Below are 23,830 nucleotides of genomic sequence, written 5' to 3' on the forward strand. Positions count from 1 at the left end.
TTATGGGCCAAATCCCATCCTTTCAGAGGTGTCTGGTGTCACAGCATATGTCTGTGCTGTTGTGCATGATTTGGCCCATAACCTGAATATGGCTGGATCCATAAGACTGCTAAAACTTGAGCTGGGGAGGTTTTTTCTTTTTCTTGTGAAGGAGAGAAAAGGTGCTGAATTTTGTTGAGAAACTGTAACGACATTTTTAAAAGGTATTTCCTATCCCTTGGACATTCATTAAGATAAATAGTAGTTCTCATTTGTATTCATCAAATCAATTTCAACTGCTGTATCTGGGGTGAAAGCACATGATTTACTGGTTCTGCTTGAAGGGGATTTCATGTAAGGAACCTTGACTTCATCAGTTTACTCCTTCCTTCTTTTCTTGATCCTAAGTAGCCCAAATTTGTCAGTCTTCAGGGCATACTGTAAATTCTGGCTTTGATTCATCAATAGCCTCAGCAGCTCAAGGCAGCCACAAACCCAGTTTACCTCTCCAGTTAAAATGGTTTTATGGCTGCTGTGTATCCCTGAAGATTTGCAAGCCAGCAATGCATACCATTAAATCAACCTTTGTCAGTTTTACCAGGCCTTTCACCTTCATGAGAAAGAAACACATGAAGGATGCTATTGCTTTAGTTCCGAACCTTTGGGGCTTTAAAGAGCACTCTGTCATTCCGAAACTGTGCCCATATGGTTGATGCTTGCTGCAGGATTTATCACTGATCTTTATTGTTTGGGTTCTGTTTTGTGGTTTATCAGAAGTGCTCAGAGTTTGAAACAGCCACCTGTGTATAAATCAACTATATAAATAAATCACTGTATACTGGAGAAACATAATATTTGGAGTTTGTCTGGGAGGGAAAATGTTGAGATATAAGCATGAGTGTCAGCTGGAAACACAGTGTCTAATGCACCTTCAGTGCTTGACTGGATGCTCCCGTTTTGTGCTGAGTGCTTCCCTGTGCCTCAGCTTCATCTGCTTTGGAAGCCAAACTGTAAAAAAGCACTCAGGGAATACCAAGATTTTTTCCAGAGTGGCCTTGAGCTTGTGAGAGACAGGAAAGTAGTGTGGAACAGCTATTCTGCAAAAGCCCTTCCAGGCTGTCTCCCCCATATCTAGTATTTGCACATAATCCATTTCTCAAATACCTGCTTGTCCCTATCCAGTAGTAGTAAGCTTTTAGTGTAAAGCTGATTTTCTTCTCTTGACATGTGAATGCACAGGCACATTCTGCGTCTTCTTACTTAAACAGCCACAGTCACCAAGAGTAGGGAGCTGGAAAGCAAGGACAGTATAAACATCAAGAAATTATTTATTGGAGTTATCAAGGAGATATAGATCAGTCTGCTTCAATCTTTAATGAAGGAATTCAGTCAGTTGCTATAATATATGATAAAAGCTAATAGTTGACCCATGCCAACCATTGGGTTATTGCCAAGCTGTGATGAATACAGTTCAGCTTCATGTGGGTTGTTCTTGAAGAATATTCAATTAACATGGAATCTGGTTACCCAGTTTAGGCCCAATCCACATTGCACTGAAATTAATAGGAACATTTCTATTGTTTTTACTGGACTTCGGCTCAAATAAAATTGCAGCACTTGTGTGCTGCAATCTATACTAACAGCCATGTTTTTCTGATGACAAAGTAATAATTTTGCTCTAAAAGTCACTTGGCTTCTCAACTATATTTGGATCTATCTTAGTGCTAGTAAAACCTGTGTCATCATGCTGCCTGAACAAAATATGGTGCCTGGAGAATTTAGGAATATTTATACCATATGTTAGTCCCAAGCATGATCCAGTCATCAAGCACGAACCCACCTCAAGTTGACACTGTGCAAATCTACATGCAGGCCAGGACTTTAGGTGAGGCTAAGGAGTGGTCTGAGAAAAGGTGTGGGCCTATGCTAGCCCTTAGCGCAAACTGATGCATGCAGCTTAAGTGCTGTATGGATGGGCAATAAGCCCAGCCCATCCACCGCTACATATTCCATCTGGTCTTGCAGTGACTGTATGGGATAAGCACTGTGTGCAGACCCACTGGCCAGATCCTGAAATGCAGGCTGAAATGCAGCCTCAACTCACACCCTTTAAGAGTATGGGGATTTTCAGCAGTCACACATATCCTACAGCAGCTTGGCTGGATGCTGAGGACAAGCTGGGATGTACACGGGGCTCTAGCCTGCTCTGGGGCCCTCATCTGCAGACACGGTTCTTTGGTATCCTTCGTCAGTAGGAGGATGCTCGCTGCTATGGCCCACAAGAGTGCAGAGCTCAGTTTTGAGCTCTCCCCATCACTTGTTTCTTTGAAGCCTGAATATGTGGTCCTTTAGGAAGTGCCATGCTGCCTATCTGTTCGCTCAGGCTCTTCCTCTGCAAGATGCCAGGATAGGATAAATGAGGACAGTAATTTTTAACACAACCTTTGTCAACTCTGTTATTTTAAACATGACTTTAATATTTTTAATATGAGGCTAAATGCATGCTGCATCAGCATGCATTTCTCATGTATCAGTGAACGCATGAATACAGCTGAGATGAGGACTTTATGTTATCTGTGTCCAGAGTATGAGTTTGATCTTAACTAAACCTGAGTAACATGTGGGTGACTTTCTTGGCCATCTGTGATGCCTCTTAAAAATCCCATCAGAATAGTGGATTTGGGCTTCACATGGCAGCTCCTTTATTTCCAGTTTAAACATGGTTGCCTTTTAGCCTGGTCTCTGTGTCCTCAATGGGATTTGCCATCCTCAAGCTACGAGAAGTCAGAAACTACCTGTTGAAGGGGGACAAATTGTCTTCCTTTGTGGGGAGGAAATAAGTTTAGTCTCAGTTGAGGTAAGAAAAGGGAGACTTGGGCTGCAAGTTAATTCATGCCACACAGGAACGCCACAGTATCATTTGGGGGATCTTCTACGTAAGCTCAACTGGGATGTACACAAAACACAGGTAACAGCTGCCAGGGTTCTCTGTTATCAGACTGGTATTTTATCTCTGTTATTTTATTTTATATTATTATTATGTTATCTCTGGTATTTTCAAGCTGTATACAGGCCAGCTACCTGAGGCCGTAGAGGTAGGATGTCTTGTTGCCTTGAATGGTCATTCAGAAAAACATGCATGACTAGCAGTGACTGCTACAGCTCTGCTGTGAAAGGTGCTTTTGCACTTGTTAAAGGAATCACAAGAAGACGTGAAAACTCTGGTTGCAAACTGAAGCTCATTTCCATTCGGTCACTTTTTAAAGCCTGAAATCTGGATTTAAGATGTCGGTTCTCCAGAAGTTGCCAACAACAAAACAAAACAGATGGAGAATTGCTGCCCCTGTGTTTGGTGAGAAGCTGTAACTGACTTTGGCCTTTTACTTGAAAAAGCTTGCAATTATGCTAAAATTTTCCTCTTTCCAGTGCTGCTGACTCTCCTCCCATGACTCCTGGTGCAGTTGAACGATAAGGTTTGTAGTAATGAAAGGCATCTTTTTACTCCGTCAATACCATTGTTTATTTTATCTCTGCAGCTCACACTAGGTCTTTGAATGAAGGGAAAAAACAGCCCTGGTGTTATCTATACAGGACAGAACTGGACGGGAAACTTGTGGTATTGCTCTGACTAGTGCTGTATCTTCATGTAGCTGAAGCCTAATGCTGGGAGGTACTGGGTGCCTTCAATATTCCTTCCACTCACCCACAAAAGAAAAGGAAATTCAAAGCATTCCCAGTTGCCTGGAAGTGTTCATCACCTTCTGTTGTCTCAAATTATTTGGTCTTGGCTGGGCAACGCAGCTCTTGCAGTTGATGTCACTCCCTGCGCCGTCAGTCAGATTGACTCGGAGCCTGGAGTCGCTGGGGGTTTCTGTCAGCTTGACCCAGGAGCTGCCACACTGCATGATTTTGCACCTCACACACTGGCTTTTCATACCCTAAGTTCATGTATTTAGGCTTGTGCAGTCTTGGAACAGAAATAGAAAGAGCAATACCGCAGGCTATCCATCAGCTTCTGCCCTGGGCAGATAAGAACGGTACTCTTGTAATTGGCCCAAGGCATTACAATGACTCAATTCAAGGCTGTGCAGATAAAATAAGCTACAGTGTTGTTAGAAAAATAAAGAGCCTTGCAAAAGCTCCAGAAGCCCCCTAAGAATGGAACATTTGAAAAGAATAATAATTTAATATTATTATTGCTGTTATTATTATTGATTTGTACTGTGTCTGGACTCTAGAGCCCCTCTCTAGGACTGAAGTGCTGTTATGCTGGGCACAGCACATACATGAAATGAAGAGAGCCTGTGCTTTAAGCACTGGAGTGGGAGGAAGGGAAAGCAGGTGAGGTAGAGGGTAGGTGCCATGAAAGTGCTGACGTTGAGAGGATGAGTTTCAGAATTCATGCTCTAACCAAGAAGAACTTGTTGGGCACACAGGGGACAGGGCAGTGCAGAACATCATCCTCACATCATGAGAAATTCTTCTCTAGTTCCTTTTTTCTTCTTCAAAAGCTGAACACAGCATCTGGGATTTCTGTTCAAAGATGCAAAGGGGAGTGAGGCTCCCAGATTACATTAACTTTCCACAGGAGTCAGGTTCCTAGCTGCTTTCATCCAAACAGGGCTGCAGGATTGCTCCGTGGTTCACAACTCCACTTTAGTTGTCTTCATAGTACATCATCCCTTTTGGTGTCTGAATATTGCCTCTCTTGGAGAGCTAGCATCCATTTGGGGGAGTGGAGGAGAGAATTATTAAAAAAAAACAAAACCAACCAACGACCAAACAAACAGCAGCTGTTTGGTTTTGCTCAGATGCTGGCAGCATTTGCAGGAGTTCCTGAGGAAACGGCTGAGTGGGTTTGAATCAGGTGGATCAGTCCAAGGTGAATACACTTTATCACCTCACCTGCCGAACATTACCATGCAAGAACATAGTACGTTCTCCAAGGGAAGATAAGGTTTGCAGCGCTGCTGTGCCTTGGGAGTTGTGCGTTGAGAGGGCAGCCTATATCGTCTGACAGCACCGTAAAGGGACATTCACAGTCCTGGAGGGTGAACAAAATCTCAGGCTGTCTCATATTGGTGTCCCTCAGTGTTTAATCTGGCCCTGTCTTTTCCCCGGCTGTTGCCATGGAAAGCTTTTTTTTTTTTTTTTTTTTTTTTTTTGCATTTAGACTGTGTCAACTGTATGGAGATTGCAGGGGGAAAAGAAAAAGATCCAGTGGAAGATCACTCTGAGACCTGTTAAAAAAATTTCTCTTTCCTCCTAGAATAGCTCAGTATTTCACAGCCTAGTCAGAAATCATTATCCAGAACACTTTAAATCTTCTAATGAAAAACTGGCTAAGGCCACTTTTAACAGCTGACAGCCAATATAAGGAAAAAAGAAGGAGATATCATCTTGACGGCAGTTGATAAAAGCCTCTGCCAAAGTGGCAGGGAGCAAGGAGGAAGTCTGGAGATCATTACAAGTGGGGTGAAGGCCCAAGAATATGAGAACTTACGCTTCTGCTGCTATCAGGTTTACGTGACAGTTTCATGGAAATGTATTCCACCTGTGGCTGACTTTTTTGAAGGAGAGAGGGAATCCAGATTAGAACAATTGCAGAATCCCTTTAGTAACCTCAGTGCTGCTTTTCCTCTACCCTTCTTTGCTGGGAACCTGTAAAGGTGATTACAGCCACTTACAAATGCCAGAGCCCAGCAGATCACAGCTTAGTTCACAGAACTTGACGTCTGGAAAACCAATCCTTCACGCAGCATCCTTCTTAGTGTAGTCCCAGTAAAAATGTCCCAAGAACAGGATTAGCATCATGTTGCTGATGAAATATGTGATGCAGTATTATCGTCGACTGTGCAAATTCAGCTTGCTTTGGGAAGTCTATCAATCTTGGCTATATCTGTTGGTTTCAGATTATGTCCTATAACTAACTACTCATTGCTCATTCTTTGTGAAATGATCTGTGTACAGCTCAGAGTGTTTTGTTTATTTTTTTCTTGGAGGCTGGAAGTGGGATTTATTATTATTGTGTTTAAGGTTTTCTTTCTCTAATCCACCTTCAGGTATCTCCATGCCTATACCTGTCTTTGGTCTACAAGATGATTCCAAAGTGTTTAAGAACTGCAGCTGCCTACTTGCAGATGATTATTTTGTTCTAATAGGCTCTTTTGTGGCATTCTTCATCCCTCTAACCATCATGGTGGTCACCTATTTTTTAACTATCAAGTCGCTGCAGAAAGAAGCTACCTTATGTGTGAATGACCTTGGCCCAAAGACCAAGTTTGCTTCCTTTAGTTTCCTCCCTCAGAGTTCCCTGTCTTCAGAGAAACTCTTTCAGCGGTCTTTGAACAGAGACGTGGGGACTTCTGGGAGGAGAACGATGCAATCCATCAGTAACGAGCAGAAGGCTTCCAAGGTTCTTGGCATTGTCTTCTTTCTGTTTGTTGTGATGTGGTGCCCATTTTTCATCACCAATGTGATGGCTGTAATTTGCAAGGAGTCATGCAATGAAGGAGTCATTGAAGGACTACTTAATGTATTTGTTTGGATTGGCTACCTTTCTTCGGCTGTCAACCCACTCGTATACACACTGTTCAACAAAACCTACCGCTCGGCTTTCTCTCGTTACATTCAGTGTCGCTACAAGGAGGAGAAGAAACCTTTCCAGCTGATTTTAGTGAACACTATCCCTGCACTTGCATATAATTCCAGCCAGCTCCAGTTAGCACAAATGAAGAGTTTGAAAAAAGAGGCAAAAATGATGGCTAAGGATTATTCGATGGTTACAATAGGAATACGTCACTTAGATGGCACCTCCAAGGGAAGTATCAGTCCGGTGAACGAAAAGGTTAGCTGTGTGTGACTCTGCTAGCCTCTTGGCAGCTGCCATGACAACCAGAGTGTGTACGCTGAAAATTTCACCTTGCTGCGAGAGCTCTGATAGCTTAGGAAAACTAGCCCTGCTCAAGAGACCCTTCGGTAACATCACATACACCTCATATCATCCTGTTGATGAAAAGCAGGGTTGAAATGGTATCAAATGTGCAATTTTTTTTCATACAGTACTTTGGCTGTTTTAAGCACAGGCTTTATTAAACTTATTTTTTTAATATTCTAAAGGATATATTTCTTAAAGAAAAAATGCAATTTCTGGTATTGTAACACAGGCTGTGAAGAAATCTACGTATTTCTTTTCTTTTTGCAAATGAAAGCTAAGCCGTTCTTTGGTTGCATCGCAGATTAGGTTCCAACTAGTTTGTCTTGCTATATAGAATTTTGTTATCAATTACTGAATGAGCACTTTATGGAATTTTAAATAAAATTATGGTTTATTTACTAATATATATTTAAAATAAATTTTGAAACATTAAAGAAAAATCTATTAAAACCTGTATAGATCAGTTATATAGAAATTTTGGTAACAAGGTTTTTATGGCTATATTTTCTTCTGAATGACCATTCTGAAATGTTACTGGGCTTTTCTGCCATTTGTTCTGTAGTTCAAATTAGCAGTCTTCAAAAGTAAATTATACTTGAATGCTCCCTTGATTCTACCACCACTCTTAATCTTTATTTCATGTCTTATACTTTATTTCCATTCTACAAGTTTCATCTATTCTATTTAAAACTTGAAAATAATTTTTTCAAGAGTAATTATTGGGCTTGATTCCCTGCTCCTTCATACTGGTGTTGACAGAGAAGTTAAGTGAGAGAACAGTGTGGAATATCAGGCACGACGTTGCTAAATAATTTTAGGAAGCATTCCATATCCATTCCTCTGGTCAGTTCCAACAGTCTGATTTAAGTAATGTCAGTGGAAGTTTGGCATGAGTAAAACCTTTAGTAGAGGATTTCAACAGATTACCTCTCACCATTTCTCTTTGGTTAAAAAGGTAATTATGCTTTTGGTTTTGTTTTAGTGGTTGTAGAGTCAGAATTATTAGAAAACTGTTACTTGCACAGAATTGGTTTCCTCGGTTTTGCTGTTATGGTAGATTGCTCAGGAATGGTAGGTAGCTTGGACTATTAGGACTCAGCCTTAATGAAATACATATGGGCAAATGGGGCCTATCTGAAAATAACAGACTTATAAACAGCACAGTATTCCACCTGCATAGCTCCAAGGGCAGAATACATTATGTAAAGAACATCAATTACATTGTTTGACAGAAATGCCTGGTCATGAAACTGTTTCCTTCTGGGCATCATAGACAATTTCATTGAAGCCAGTGGGACTCTGCTGGAGAGCAGAAGCATAAATGTTGCATCCACCTGCAGAACTTAAATCCAAACATCTGATTCTTTACATGAATTTTGCAACCATAGTCAGGAGAAGTACGATGGACTTCAGTTTCAGATCCTGTCCACTCTGAAAAAAGCACTACTTTATCTAGAAGCCAAAGTCAAATGCCTTCATCATTTTGTAAGTCCTTCTCTTAAAGTTGTTACAATTTTCATAGAAAAATTAAATATCCCCTAAGGCAAAGAAAGAGACAGACAGACAGAATCTGATTCTATTCTATGCCCTGGGGTATCTGTTTGGAAGAGGGAGACCTTTAGTTTAAAATATTGAGTCCTGCAATAGAGGAGGACTTTGAACCTGGGTGGTTATTTTGCTGATTTCCAAGCAACTGCTGTATTGTTCTGTTGCCAGTTACCAGCGTGATAACCAAATCTGCTGGTTTTACAAGCAGTAACTCCGAGCCTGGGCTGGGTCAGAGCTGCTTGGCACAGGTCACTGAGGAGTGCTGCGTACCCTTGGTGACAATGACTCCCCCCACAGCCCTCAGCCTCACTGTGTGTGTGCAGGTGAAAGTGGTGTGCTGTGCCCTGCTGGAGCAATGGCATATGTGTCATCCATCAGTACATGGCCACTAACGGCTCTCCAAAAAAACATGAGCAACCCACAGAAATGGAGGTTTTGTCTGTTTTATGAAAGAAGACTGGAATCATAGGACCCCCTGCAAGCGGTCTAAGCACTGTGCTCAAGCTGAGTTTGTTTATATGCTCTCTCTGGCCTTGGGAACATTCAGTCATCACATCCAAACTGAAACCACTTCAGCAGAAGAATAAATGAACTCAGTACCCTCCTCTCCCTACACACCCCACTCCAGGGTAGTATAGTAAGAGGGTGCGAGTCCTCACCTCCACACAAGCAGAGGAAGGATTTCAGCTGGAATCTGCTAAGCACTGCTGAGCCTGTGGACCACTGGAGTAATAGGCAGAAGTATTGACTTTCCTCTCTCTCCTGCTGAGTTTGATGTAGAGTCTAAACCAGCAGGTTTGCACTAAGGGCAGGATCCAGCTCATATCACCCAGACCAGCCAGGTAAGCACAGGCACTGATGGAGCACAAGAGCTCCAGGGCATTCAATGCAATGGGGTTTCAGATACCTCCTGGTGTTCAGATGCCTCCACTCAGCAGCTGGGAAAATGGTTTTGAGGATTCACCCTTGGGTTTGGGCACCTTAGGGAAGAGGTAGGCAGTAATAAAACCTAAGCTCTTTTGTGGGTAGAGGTCTGAGGCTCAGGATTTGGCACCAAACCAAATTGCTTTCATACGATGAATACTGACACAGGATTGAAGGACTCTAGTGGAAAGGAAACACAAGAGCTTCCACCAGCGCAGGGAATTGCCACATTTTGTAAAATTTGTGCCCATCTTGATGTGAGCATTTCCCATGTGAGAGAAAGAGGCCGAGAGAACAATGATTCCTGGCCCCACCGTCACTTTGTGCCAGGGAGCAGAGCTGGCCTGCGTACTAAAAGATTTACATGGGTGTCCTGCACTTCTCTGAAGCTCAGTTCTTCCAGAAACTCCCGAGGCTCTGGTTGCTGTCCTGCACAGTCTCCTTCACCAGGTTGTGCTCAATAAGCTGTTACTAAGCTTTTAATGTTGTCTGCTTATGCTCTCTGCTTACTGTCTGCATTTCACCCACGTGGCACACCTCTGTTTCTCATTCATTTCACCTTCTGTTTCTCTTTTGTAATGTCAAATTGCTCAGGTTGCAAATACTGACAGGGAATATTTCACTACAAACAAAAAGGTGTTCAAATACTCGCTTGATGTTTCTTTAAAAAATGACTCTGAACATTAAATTCTTTCCAGCTTATTAAAATAAAGCCTATGTTTTGGACCTAACTGACTTGACAGCATTTCTTTAACTGACAGCTGGAGATAACGTAACACTTTTATTTTTTTGGTTAAAAGCAGGGATATCTGATGCCTGACTTTTTAATACCGTGAGCGCTCAGATAGGTGGTTTTAATGAGTGATCAGCAGCTTTTGCCTAAGAAGCCTCTCTAAGCCAAGATAAAAAAATGCACAGCAGGTAAGGACCAATATCTCCAGCTCTCTATGAACATCTTTGAACATTTTGTGAGGCCTGATTCTGCCATCTTGCACCAATATGTTAATAGATTTTTGTGTGGTTTGCCTTAGTGAGGGTGACAGAATCAGTGTCTGAATTTCTAATACCCACCATTCTGTATCTGGAAGGTTGATAATCAGTAGATAGCAATTAAGAGAGTCATCATATTGCTGACGGATGTCAAAGATCAGCAGTTTTAAGACCAGAATTTTATAGCACTGGGCCTATGCTTGGAATGACCACTTGAACTTCAGAACACTACAGTGTAATATGACCAGCTTCAGAGCAACAATTCCATCTTGCAAAAAAAATGTGTTTTCAATATGCATCAGTCTGGAACAGAAACTTCTGAAATTTTCCAGAAAAAAAAAGACATTTGCTACAGAATAGCTCTGAGGTTAGGGTCTTCCCCTACCATACAGGAAAAGTATTCTCCTTGTTTGATGAGTCAGTCTGCACCCAAAAAAACTTGCTTTGACCGAAAAATGTTTTAATTAACAATTTTCCAAGTAGATTTACATTTTATTATTGTTTAAACTGCATCTGAAAAATGTCCAAAGACATAAAGCTCACCATATATCTCCTAAGCTGGTGTGCACACTTTATATACTTCAGGGTAAAAAATCCTCTGTATCTATCTCATTCAGCCAATCATGCACTGTACTTATGTAATATTATTGCCAAATGGTGAGATGCATTCTATTTTGAATACATATGTTTGCTTATGTAAATACATAGAGAAAAATGTTTGCTGTATTTTGTAAATGTTAATGTAAAATGGTGTTCTAATGCTTTATTGTTTTGTCAGATCCCACTGCTAGTAAAGCAGATTAAAATATTCAAATGAGATCAGCTGTTTTATAAACTGGAAGTTTGTCTTAAGTAGTTGTTTGGGCTTGGTTTAATTTCCCCCATACATACCCACAGTAAAATGTTTGCTGGAGGCTAAAATCATGTTTAATATCTTGTTAGGAACAGACAAAGAGGAACAGTGTGTTACAGAACTTGACTATCTCAGTAAAGTGTGGTCCTCAATGAGGCATTGCAATCATTCTATTTTTCTAAAGATGGCAGTTCTTCTAATAAAAACATATACTCTTTGGATAAGTACATATGACTTAAAATGTTTTGGTCTCAGAAACAATGTACTTGCAATAGAAATATGCCAATTAAATTAATTTCATTAGGAAGTCACACTATAAAAATAAAATTAATAAGCATCATAAATAAATAGCATTACAGCAGCTTGCACAATCATAAAAAGTACCCGAGCTACAGAACCACAGTGCCATCTATTGGTGCCATTTCCTTTCATAAGGAATAGTATCATAATCAGAAACGGAATGGATTTTGTTATTTACTTCTTGTTTTTTCCACATTAAGTCAAAAACAAATGTATTCCTGAACCAAACTGATCTTACGACCTACATGCTCTTGTTTATAATCACAATGTATGCCAAAGTGGCAAGGCTATTTAAAAAAAGTTCTCTTAAAACCTAAATGTAATCCCAAGAGTTTCATCAATCTTTGTAACATGTAAGAGACCATACGAAGGTATAATTTTCAGGAGTTATCAAATGAAGGGAAACGGGCTGTGTTAGTTACAAACCTGTGAAGCACCACAGAGGGAAATGTGTTAGATAAAATCCCTGAAATGAAAATCCACTCAGTTTTACCTCTATAGCACTACATTACTGTACGTAGGCTCCAAGGTATTATAATTCCTCACGTTATCTAGAAATCTCCTTTACAGATTTACCAGTTCTGACATAATTTGCACTGACTGTTGAAAGAGAATACATCTAGCTCATCCATCTGGCACTTAAAGCCATAAAAACAAAGAAGATATTTGGAAAATAAGATATTTGCTCTATCGATTTCTAGTAGAATCCTCTGAGAAGACTGCTGGAAATATGGTATAAGGGTATTTGGAAAGTTTCTGCAATACAGTGAAGATCTCTGATATACCTGCAGTTTTGAAATATGAGACCTGGCAAACATGGACTGCCATTTGAAAGTCTCCTTGCTTGAACCTTATTCGGTTTGATATTGATGTTTGTAATTCAATCACAGACATTTCATGTTATCTGACCCTGAAAATAGTTCTAACAACAGCTCTGCAAATCATAGTTTATTCTGGCCGAAGTTTATTAACTAAATAAAAACTTAAAGTTTTTCAGTTGGATTGTGATCTTAATTTTAGGGCAAAGAAAAGCTGATGAACACAATAATTCTGTTCAAACTCAGTGTGTCAGTTTACATGTGCAATGCTAGTCACATTCTTAGTGTTTGCAGGGCTCAAATCAGGAGTAACTACATTTAAACCAATTGGATTATACCATTGTGTAAACTGTACAAAGCCAGGAAAAAATAGGTGATGGTTATAATTGTGTTAATGTTTTAACTGGCAAATTTCTATCAGAATGGAAAATTAAAAACTAATGCAAACATAGCAATTTAGGCACTTGTGGAGGAAAATTAGAGTTCAGCATAGCCAGTCGCTGTATTTTTTCATGTGCTGTACCTTATTCCAGTTATATTGAAAATGTGTAAGGTAATATATTTTGAATATGACTACTTGGCCAACGGGGGTATGAACTGAGTGAGCAAAGAATCAGATCTAGGAACTTTTCCTAATAGATCCTAAAGCAGAAAAACTTTTTTTTTTTTTTTTTTTAACATCTGTGTTCAAGGGGAAACTTGGGAAGGTTCCTATGCCAGAATACTTCCTTATGTTCATGTGTCAGAGGATGTTTCAAATCAAAGCATCAGTAAAAGGTAATGAAACAAAGGCAAAATGAACAAAGAGTATATAAAGGACATAAACCAACCTATGGATATATCCTCTGAAGGGAGTCAGCATATATGTGAATCAGCAAGGCCCCTCACCTCTTAAAGAGACTAAATAACCACAGGTTAAGAGAGAAGGTCCATATATACAGAAAGAACCCCTGGGAGATAGGAAACAGGCCAGAAAGACTAATCAGTTTTCACCATGGAGGGAGGACACCAGTAAGTTCTACAGGGGTCTGTATGGAGGCCTGTGCTAGTCTATATATTCATAAAAATACAGAAAAAAAGATGTCAAAAGTGACAGAGTTCAGACAGTGGAGAATTGATTGCAAATTCTGCATGAAGACTTCATAACACTCCACGATGGCTGTGGAAATGGCAGATGAAATCCAAAATAGCTAAACTTAAGGTGATGCATTTGGGGAAAAAAATCAGCCCTAGCTTTAAATACAGATAATAGGCTCTAAACTGACCATTACCACATGGGAATTGAGATCTTGGGCTTATAATAGATGGCCCTGTGAAAACATCAGTTCAGTGATCAGTAGTAGTTAAAAGTATTAGAGTATAACTGTAAAAGGTACAGAGAAGAGCAACAAGGACAATTACAATTCTGGGATGGCTTCCACACAGGTAAATATCTAAGCAGACCAGGACTCTTAAGTTTGGAAAAGTAATAATTGATGGGGTGATACAACAAAGACCTGTAAGGACATGAGAAAAATGGAGAAGGTCAATAAGGAATGACTATTCAACATTTCTTCTAATACAAAAACTAGAGACATTAAACAATACTAATTTGTAACAAACAAACGGAGATAATTCTTCCTGTACTGGTTAGTTAAACTGTGGAACTCATTGCCATATGACACTGTAGAAGCTAAGCTTACATGGTTTCCAAAAGGACTGGGCAAATTAATGAAGGAAAAAGCCAAAGAGGGCTCTTCAGCATAAGATTATAAACACCTCTAGCCAGAGAATTGTAGGGATCTCAGATTGCTAGATGTCAGCAGGGTGCTCTATGGAGCTATCAGTACATGCTCACCTATGCTTCTGCTCTTGCCTCTACCAGTTTGTGCTACAGATCACCTTCAAATCAGGGTGCTGGGCTGAACAGGCCTTTGGTCTGAACAACTACAGCTGTTCTTATGTTAGGTTTCAAACTGAAAAAGTGATCTGTATATGAATTTAATTAAGCAATTCCCCATTTTTCTATTATTGCTCTTTCATAAATATTTGTGCAGGCACATTTGCGGTTGACCTGAAAGATCTCAAGAAGTTCATTTCTAAATTCTTACATTGCAATTCACTAACAATACAAATATTACCGTATCTTGTGAGTTCATTGTTACTTTTCCTGTTATGCGATAAGTGTTCTGTAGCAATAGAGAAGATTGCCAGTATAAAAATGAACTCTCCACATGAACAAAACTCATCATGGCTGGATTCAGGAAATCTGAATCTGTTTTCCATATGTGAAGTGTGGAAAATACTTTTCTCTTTTTTGTCTTGTAGATAGTGAACTCTTCAGTTCAGGAGTTTTGCCTCATTGGGTGTTTCTACAGTGCTTTCCACTGTGGACTTTGTCTCTGTCAAAGACAATAGAGCTCTTCTTCCCTTTTTTTATTGACCGATATTATCAACAGTGCAGAATACCATCTCCCTTTCTCACTGCAACTTAGATATTTTTTTTAGAACTCCAAAATATGCCTCTGAACTGAAGCCTCCTCTTTTCACAAAGGCCTGTTCTTCTCTCAGTACCTTTGCCACTGCAGGGAATACAATAATCAAGTTTTTTCTTACCTATATGTCTAACTCCTTTTTTTCAGTTTGCTATTCTTCACATTGTGACATCCTCTGAAAACACGGAAGATATATCCAAGACATAAAAGTAACAAGGGAAATTTGGGTAGGTACTGAAAAAAAGCTGAAGCAGAGGAATACATTTTTCAGAGCATTTGACCGGTGTATGATCCCTTCTTTGGGTACATACTACCCTTCATCCAGGAAGTTGCTAAAATAAAGCTGATTTTCAAATAACAAAAGCTTAAGGCTTTTTTGGCAATGCTGGATTACATCCAAGCCCTGTCAGGTTCTCAGGTGTGTGGGTACACCTCTGCCACATCTCAATGCCACACGGGGCAAATTCTAGGCACACACCAACCCATGGCCCAGTGGAGTACCCTCTAGAAGAAAGCCAAATGGGAGTGGTGCCATGCTCTGATTAGGTCTGTAATGTGGGCTATCAGAAGAGCAGATCCCGGAGTGTATCACAACTCACACTTACTGGCCAGCTTAGACACAACCCCTAAGACTGGGAGAACTTTTCACAAATATCTTAATATTTGGTTAATGTAATCTTTGATGTTTCCTCAGTCATGCAATGCATGCACTTCACAGTGCTGGTATACAGGTGTCTGGCATTTTACTTTGGGACAGATCCTGGTATTTTGGGTGTTGTGAGGATTCCTATTCTATAAGTGGCACTGCTGGAAACAGTGTCACCAATAACACAGTAAAATGGTGATTATAGAATATCAGCAATGAAATCAGGCTCTGTGTTGGTTGCTGCCATTTCACACTTCATTTTCTGCCCAACCGTTTGAGCTAATGATGAAATCAGAAACCTCAGTGGGTAAAAACCACTGTTTTGGGTAAGGAAAGTGAGAGACAATGTGAAAAGGCAAGAAAAAAGCTATTTGCCCTCTCAGCATGAGTTGACCTAAGTCAAATTCTAATAAAGAAGAGCAGCAAAAAGTTATCAGTATGGGGAATGAGACTAAAACCATACTTAATTTCAATGTAATAGTAAGAAAAGGCCTTCACAGAGCAAGAAGTACTCTAAAATCCCATTAATATTAAAATTTAACCCAGAAAGATGTAGTCAACTCGGAGTTTATAAATGAGCAATTAGGTTGTATTTCATGAAGTTCATTTGCAACAAATAATAAAAGGAAATCAGGGAATAAACATAGACAATATCATAACTGATCCACAGTGAGAGCCTTGCAAAAACATCTTATATTGCCTACATCTGACCATTTCATAATGTCTTCAGAAAAGTGTGACTGAATAACTTTTTCTCCATTTTTTTAAATTCGGTATCATTCCACAATCTACCTTAACTTCTTCAAAAAAATCCATAGCATGATGCAACAAAAAATTCAACTCTTTAATGGCTTACAATGCTTTCTGCATATAGAGGAACTAAAAATAAATGAACTCCATAACAGAATACAGCCATTTTAGCAACTATATCCCTTGAGTATACTGAAAGTAGTCCTTCCAGACACAAGAAATTTGGGTACCATGTATTAAATGGAATACAGATACTTCTCTTATTATTTTCTAAATAGCATAACAAAGCTGCGGAAGGTTATGACAAGCTAAACACAAATAAGACTGAAGGGTTGCTCTAAGAGATTAAAATCAAGACATAAAAAACTATCACAGGGTCATGCTTGACCTTAGAGTAAGTGCATAAATAAAAAGGTAAAAAGGCTAAGTTTCACATTAATTAAGCTAATCAGAACCACAACACAGGCATGATGACCAGCTAATCCATCTGTATATTTTGACAGAGGACTGAAATGTTTTAAGATGTCCATGAGTATTGTCTCTGGATTTGATCCCCTTTTAAATATCTGGCATTTAGTGTGACCTGGTCTATGCTCAAAACATTGCATCCTCATATGCACTTCTGTGAGCCCCAGAGACGTCGTCTTTGGCAGGACTATTTCAGCACCTTAGAGCCTTCCCATTCTGTCCTTCATTCTAGAGACATGGCTTCAACAACAGGCTTCATAACATCTGCCACCTCTACTCCATTGAAACATCTTGATTAAATTTAAACTTTGTTCTTATTCTCCCAGTTCAGCAGATACTATGTCTCAAGCAAGTTGCACTGGATTCTAAACAAGACTGGTTCTGTGAAAGTGGAGGCTATAAAGAAAAACAAATTGCTCTGTAAACAGTGTAATCAATGAAATATGATTTTAGAGATGTATATCTTTTGTCCCCTCTCCCTTTTCCTATTCTCAGCTCTGTCTCTTAACCTCACCTTTTTTACCATGCATGTAACAGCACATGCTGTGGCTGTTTGGCAGCTATGCATTTGTAAGAAATCAGTGGAAGAAAACTAAGTGTGAAGAAAGGAAGAAGGGAAAGCTTTACAAAATCACTAAATAAATTGATTTTACCAACTCACATTTATTCTCTCATCAATTTCATTTACTCACAGCATGTCACCCATATACTCCCAAGCATCAGGATGTGTGTTTTCAAGTGGTCCAGCCAGTATCACTTGTGTGCAACACAAAGGGCACAGAGTGCTGGCTGCCAAGCCCTCACGATGTCTCTAGAGTTCTTTCTGACTGGCAACAACAGACTAATTTTTGGACAGATGTTTTATATCTGTTAAGAACAGTCTTTTACTATCACCTTCCTGTTGTACTAACAGAAAAAGCAATGGCATATGTGATACACTGCAATCTTGTTGCCATCCTTCCATTATTAGAGTGCAAGGTCTTCTGTTAATGAGTCGTATGTGTTGTAGCGTTACTAGAGCGCATGGCTGCCTGGGCTTGACAGAAACAACACGATCCTCAGTGTGATTGACGGGGAACAGTTTTCTTTGCTATCAGTACAGGCCACTCTTCCAACCCTTTGCTCTGCTCTTCCTTCTGGTGTTTCCCCACACGCATCCATACCAATCTTTGTATTTGTGTTACAAGTCTCCAACACGTTCACTCGCTTGATGGCTGGTACGAATTTGCTGACTGGACAGTTTCAACAAATGGTGCCCAGTCATGAGGTGCTGTTATAGAGAGAACATAAAAAAGCTTTTAGAGTTCTTTGGAATGCAATACTGGGAGAATTCCTAGAAACTGGTTTATGTTATCACTCAGATGTGCTCTGCAGGCATCAGTATGAATTAAAAGCACGGTTGTCTCAGGGAGAGAACAAAGTTGGTTTTTTTTTTTAGAATACGGACCTTAGGATATCCATGACTTGCCCTTTCAGTGTAACTTTCCAACCCCAAATCTCCTGAGCTTCTTAAGCTTCTCCTTCCTCAGACTTGATAAATTTTTGCTTACTGTACCTAGAACAAAATTCCAGACCACTATGTAAGACAATGTTTCAAGTTTGTTTGCTATTTACATCTTAGTATTCCAGAAGCTCTATGATTTGTACGATTGAACAAAGAAGTCTAGAAACTATTGCTACAGTTTTCCTTTACTACCACATGCAAGCTTATTTTAATACTGCAGTGACTCATTCAGCTAACAAACTTTAACAATACTGGACATTCAAACTGTTTTGGGCAGGTAATGAATGAACTTTATAAAAAGTGGGATTTATAGTATTTAATTTGATTTGTGGCCAGGAAATATATAACTTGTCACTGGCCAAGCAAAAAATATTGTGGGTTTTCCCTCAAAACAAAAAAAAAAAAAAAAAGAGAGAGAGAGATCCAAGTATTCTTGAGTGACCCCTTAAAAAAGCACTTGCTGATATAAATTTTAGTGTTAGGCATCTGAAATGTCCCCTACAATTAGATTAGCATTCTTTGCCAAAGAGTTTGTATCAACCTTTTTATATGTTGGATGCAATTACAAAAGCATCACTTGAGTTCTAGTCGGCCTACTCTGCCTTCAGTTCAGAAGGAAAAGCCATCAACAGACTCAATCAACATTCTGAAGGAAATCTAGATAAGCAAGTTAAGAAAAAGATACTAAATACTTACATATGTATCCTGAAATCATCCTCTTCAATAAGATTAAATTCAACACCAAAGACCAAGAAAAAGAACCAAAAGAATATTAGGTGTCATATCATTTTAAATAATTGCTAGCTTAATCTATTATAATGTTCTAGTGAATGAAAAATTCCTTTTTGTAAGTTATTATTACATCAAGATGTTTTAGTGACATGACAGAATTATTTTTCCCTTACACAGCTTTAGCCAAGATCAAAGCCGGTCTTTCAAACCTGTTTTGTGTGTTTAAAAAAGTTCTTTGGTGAGAAGGTAAAATAGTTTAAAAAAAATAAACAAAACTTTCTGAGGTTTCAAACACACAACACTACAGTAGTTTACCTATTTCCCATCAGGTAAACTAGCAGAAGAGGCCAGAAGCTATGAGAATGTGCACATTCTTAATCCACCCACACTGTAACATAGTAAGGTAGAACTACCAGATGCAGACATTATAACAGAAAGATAATTAATTTCCATAATTTAGGAGGCCAGACTGAGTGATCACAATGCTATTTTCTGATTTTAAAATCTATTAGCTGTTGCCCTAGTGACTAAAGAGAACCATATGTGGTAACGAAATTAAAATAAATAGATTTTTGACAGAATCACTGAACAACTGAGGTTGGAAGAGACTTCCAGAGGGCTCCTACTTCAAGCCTCTTGCTCCAGGGAGGTCCAACTAGACCAGATTGCTCAGGGCCCCGTCCAGCTGACTTGCAAGTATCTGCAAGGATGGAGATTCTGCAGTCTGTCTGGGCAACCTGTGCCAATGCTGATCACTCTCACAAAGAAGAAATTTCTCCTTGTATCTATTCAGGATTTCCCATGTTTCAGCTTGTATCCATTGTCTCTTGTCCTATCACTAGGCACCTTAAATAAGAGTCTGCCCCCAACCTTGTAGACTGCAATAATGTCTCCCCTTATCCATCTCTTAAGGCTGAACAAGCCCAGCTCCCAGTCACTCCTTGCACATCCTGTGCTCCAGCCCTCTGACCATCTTGGTGACCCTCCACTGGGCTCAGTCCCATTAGTCAATGTCTTTCTTCTACTGAGGAGCCCCAAACTGGACACAGTTCTCCATTTATAGTCTCACAACACTGCATAGAGGGGAAGAATCATTTTCCTCAACCTGCTAGTTACACTCTAATACAGCCCAGGCCATGGTTGCCCTTTGCCTCAAGGGCATGCTGCTGGCTCAAGTTCAACTTGTTGTCCACCAGGACCCCCAGATTTTTTACTCAAGACTGATTTCTATCTAGTTGGCCCCAGCTTGTACTGTTGCACGGGGTTATTCTGCCCCAGAATACCTAGGACTTTGTTTGCCTTTATGGAACTTCATGAGGTTTCCGTCAGCCCATTTCTCCAGCCTGTTGAGGTTACTTCTGAACAGCAGCCCTGCCCTACAGTATATCGACTTCTCTCCCCAGTTTGGTAATATACATGAATTTTCTGAGAGTGCACTCCATCCCATCATCCACATCATTAGTAAAGACATTAAACAGTCTTGGCTCTCATTTTGATCCCTGAGAGATATCACTCTGCCAGTTGGACTTTGTACTGCTGATCACCACTCTCTGAGTCCAGCAATTCAGCCAATTTTCCATCCTCCTTGTCATCCAGTAATCTAGTCCACATCTCACCAATTTGGCTAAAAGAAAACTAGGGGAAGCTGTCGCAAGTCCCTTAGTAAAGTCAAAGTAAACAACATCCACTGCTCTTGCCTTGCCCACAGAACCAGACATCTCACAGAAGGCAATTAGGTTGATCAGGCATGACTTGCTCTTGGTAAAACCATGCTGGCTGTTCCCAAACACCTTATTCTTCATATTCCTGGAAATGGTTTCCAGGAGGATTTGTTCCACAACCTTCACAGAGTTGGAGGTAACGCTGACCAGCCTGTATTTCACTGGATCCTCCTTCCTGCCCTTCTTGAAAATGGGTGTTACATTTGCCTTCTTACAATCAACGGTAACCTCCCAAGATTGCCCTGACCTTTTAATGATAGAAAATGGCCTCACAATGACACTGGCCAGCTCTCTCAGTACTATCTGATGCATACCATCTGGTTCTATAGACTTGTGCATATCCAAATGTCTTATGTGCTCCCTAACTTATTTTCCTCTACTGCAGGTAGTACTTCACCTGGCAGGCAGACTTTATGAGTGAAAACTGAGGCAAAAAGGGCACTGAGTACCTTGTCTTCTCCATGTATATTATCACTAGCTCCCCTGCCCCTTTGAGCAGTGGGCCCATATTGTCCTTAGCCTTTGTTTTGCTGTCAATGTGCATACAGAAGCCAGTCTTCTTGTTCTCCACATCCCTTGCTAGTTTCAACTCCAGCTGAGCTTTTGTCATGGCTCATTGTACTCTCTCAAATTTACAGGACAGCATACTGTGTGAAACAAACTTTATTTTTACGAGCTCATTAGTTAAAAAAATAAACAAGAAACAAACAAGAGATTAATCACTTTTCTGTAAACTAGTCTGTTTATTCTCTAGTTACTTAATTCGCTAGTTTGCTGATTCAATAACTTGACAATTTGTTAATTTGCATGCTTATGAGCAAAATAGTTACCTACCCAACGGTGAGAGACCTCATCCTTCCTCCTGTGTCACAAGGCAAGCATCCCCTGAATTGCACTGGGAAGCATGAGCGCCTCAGCAGTCCAGCTGCTGGTGGATCAGCTTCAAAGGCTGTTTGGGTGAGCTGATGCATTTGTAGCTTCCAGCTCAGAAGTTTGGTCTGTATTATCCCTATTGGTCCAGTCTTCAAAAAGGGCAAGAAGGAGGACCCAGGGAACTACAGGCCAGTCAGTCGCACCTCCATCCCTGGAAAAATGATGGAACAGCTCATCCTAGATGCCATCTCTAAGCACATGGAGGAAAAGAAGGTGATCAGGAGTAGTCAGCACGGATTCACCAAGGGGAAATCATGCTTAATGAACCTGATATAGCCTTCTACGATCAGATGACTAGCTGGGTAGATGAAGGGAGAGCAGTGGATGTTGTCTACCTTGGCTTCAGGAAGGCTTTTGACACTGTCTCCCATAACATCCTCATAGACAAACTCAGGAAGTGCGGGATAGATGAGCAGACAGTGAGGTGGATTGAGAACTGGCTGAAAGGCAGAGCTCAGAGGGTTGTGATCAGCAGCACAGAGTCTAGTTGGAGGCCTGTAGGCAGTGGTGTCCCCCAGGGGTCAGTACTGGGTCGTCTTGTTCAACTTCTTCATCAGTGACCTGGATGAAGGGACAGAGTGCACCCTCAGCAAGTTTGCTGATGATACAAAACTGGGAGGAGAGGCTGATATGCCAGAGGGCTGTGCTGCCATTCAGAGAGACCTGGACAGGCTGGAGAGGTGGGCGGAGAGGAACCTCATGAAGTTCAACAAGGGCAAGTGCCGGGTCCTGCACCTGGGGAGGAATAACCCCATGCACCAGTACAGGCTGGGGGCTGGTGTGCTGGAGAGCAGCTCTGCAGAGAAGGACCTGGGGGTCCTGGTGGACAACAAGTTGACCATGAGCCACCAATGTGCCCTTGTGGCCAAGAAGGCCAATGGGATCCTGGGGTGCATCAGGAAGAGTGTTGCCAGCAGGTCGAGGGAGGTGATTCTCCCCCTCTCCTCAGCCCTGGTGAGGCCGCATCTGGAGTGCTGTGTCCAGTTCTGGGCTCCCCAGTACAAGAAAGACATGGAGCTACTGGAGGGAGTCCAGCAGAGGGCTACTAAGATGATTAAGGGACTGGAGCATCTCTCCTATGAGGAAAGGCTGAGAGAGCTGGGGCTGTTCAGACTGAAGATGAGAAGACTGAGGGGGGATCCTATCTATGCGTATAAGTATCTAAAGGGAGGGTGTCAAGAGGATGGGGCCAGACTCTTTTCAGTGGTGCCCAGCGACAGGACACGAGGCAACGGGCACAAACTGAAACACAGACAGTTCCATCTGAACATAAGGGAAAACTTCTTTACTGTGAGGGTGACAGAGCACTGGAACAGGTTGCCCAGAGAGGTTGTGGAGTCTCCTTCCTCAGAGATATTCAAAAGCTGTCTGGACACAATCCTTGGAAACATGTTCTCGTGACCCTGCTTGATCAGGGGGCTTGGACTAGAAGATGTCCAGAGGTCCCTTCCAACCTTGACCATTCCGTGATTCTGTGATTTCAGTTACTGGGCAAGGATTTATCTAATTTCAAAGAGTTTCAGTCCTTTCAGGTGTTAACAAGCAGTTACTTCTAAAACTGTAAGGATAACAGACTTCATTCTTTTTGTCCTTGAGTATCTGGCTTACCTGTAGCACTCGCTTTACTCTAATGGTAATGATGTATGCTCCCAGCATACATCAGGCCTTAGCATGAGCTGCTAAGCTCATCCATGCTGGCCCGTGCTGAACTTTCCACACATTAAATGGACCCTTTGTGTGCTTTGAGGAGGCTGTCCCTTGAAGATCAGCAAACTCTCCTGGGCCCCTCTGCCCTCCAGGGCAGTCTCCTGTTGGATCCTGCCAAGCAGATCCCTGAATAAGCTAATATCTGCTCTTCTGAAGTCCAAGGTTGTTATTCTACTATTTATTTTGCTCACTTTTAAACACTAATTATAACTGTAATTGATCTCACATATTAGTTAGTGAAAACTCGCTCCCTTTAAGGTTTTAGTCTTTCCTGTGATTCCAGTTACTCAGTCTGAATCAAATTAAATGAGGGCATTCAGGAGACTAGTATCTTTTCTTAAAATTCAAATCAATCAACTTTTTCACAATTTCTCTTAAGGAAACATGAGCATCTACTTTCACTTTTTCATCTTAAATCATATTTGGAATCTTCTGACTCTTTCATTATCTGTATTTCCCCTAGGACCAGTGTGTATTGCTGAAATAAATGTTCTTCCTGCTGGGGATTTCATCAGCTGTTCCAAAAGCCATGTAGGCATGTTACCA

General features: G+C 40.7%; 1 protein-coding gene across 1 annotated transcript in view; it reads left to right on the forward strand.

Annotated features, from left to right (window-relative positions):
• HTR2A (5-hydroxytryptamine receptor 2A) overlaps positions 1-7,365 on the forward strand; it is a 29,732-nt gene extending 22,367 nt beyond the window's left edge. The window contains exon 3 of the mRNA XM_013948434.2: positions 6,042-7,365. Within this exon, the coding sequence (XP_013803888.1) occupies positions 6,042-6,841 (800 nt within the window). The 3' untranslated portion in view covers positions 6,842-7,365. The remainder of the gene's footprint in view (positions 1-6,041) is intronic.
• Positions 7,366-23,830: the final 16,465 nt, after the last annotated feature.

The sequence above is a fragment of the Apteryx mantelli genome, chromosome 1 (genome assembly GCF_036417845.1).
Source record: "Apteryx mantelli isolate bAptMan1 chromosome 1, bAptMan1.hap1, whole genome shotgun sequence".
Taxonomy (NCBI): Eukaryota; Metazoa; Chordata; class Aves; order Apterygiformes; family Apterygidae; genus Apteryx; species Apteryx mantelli.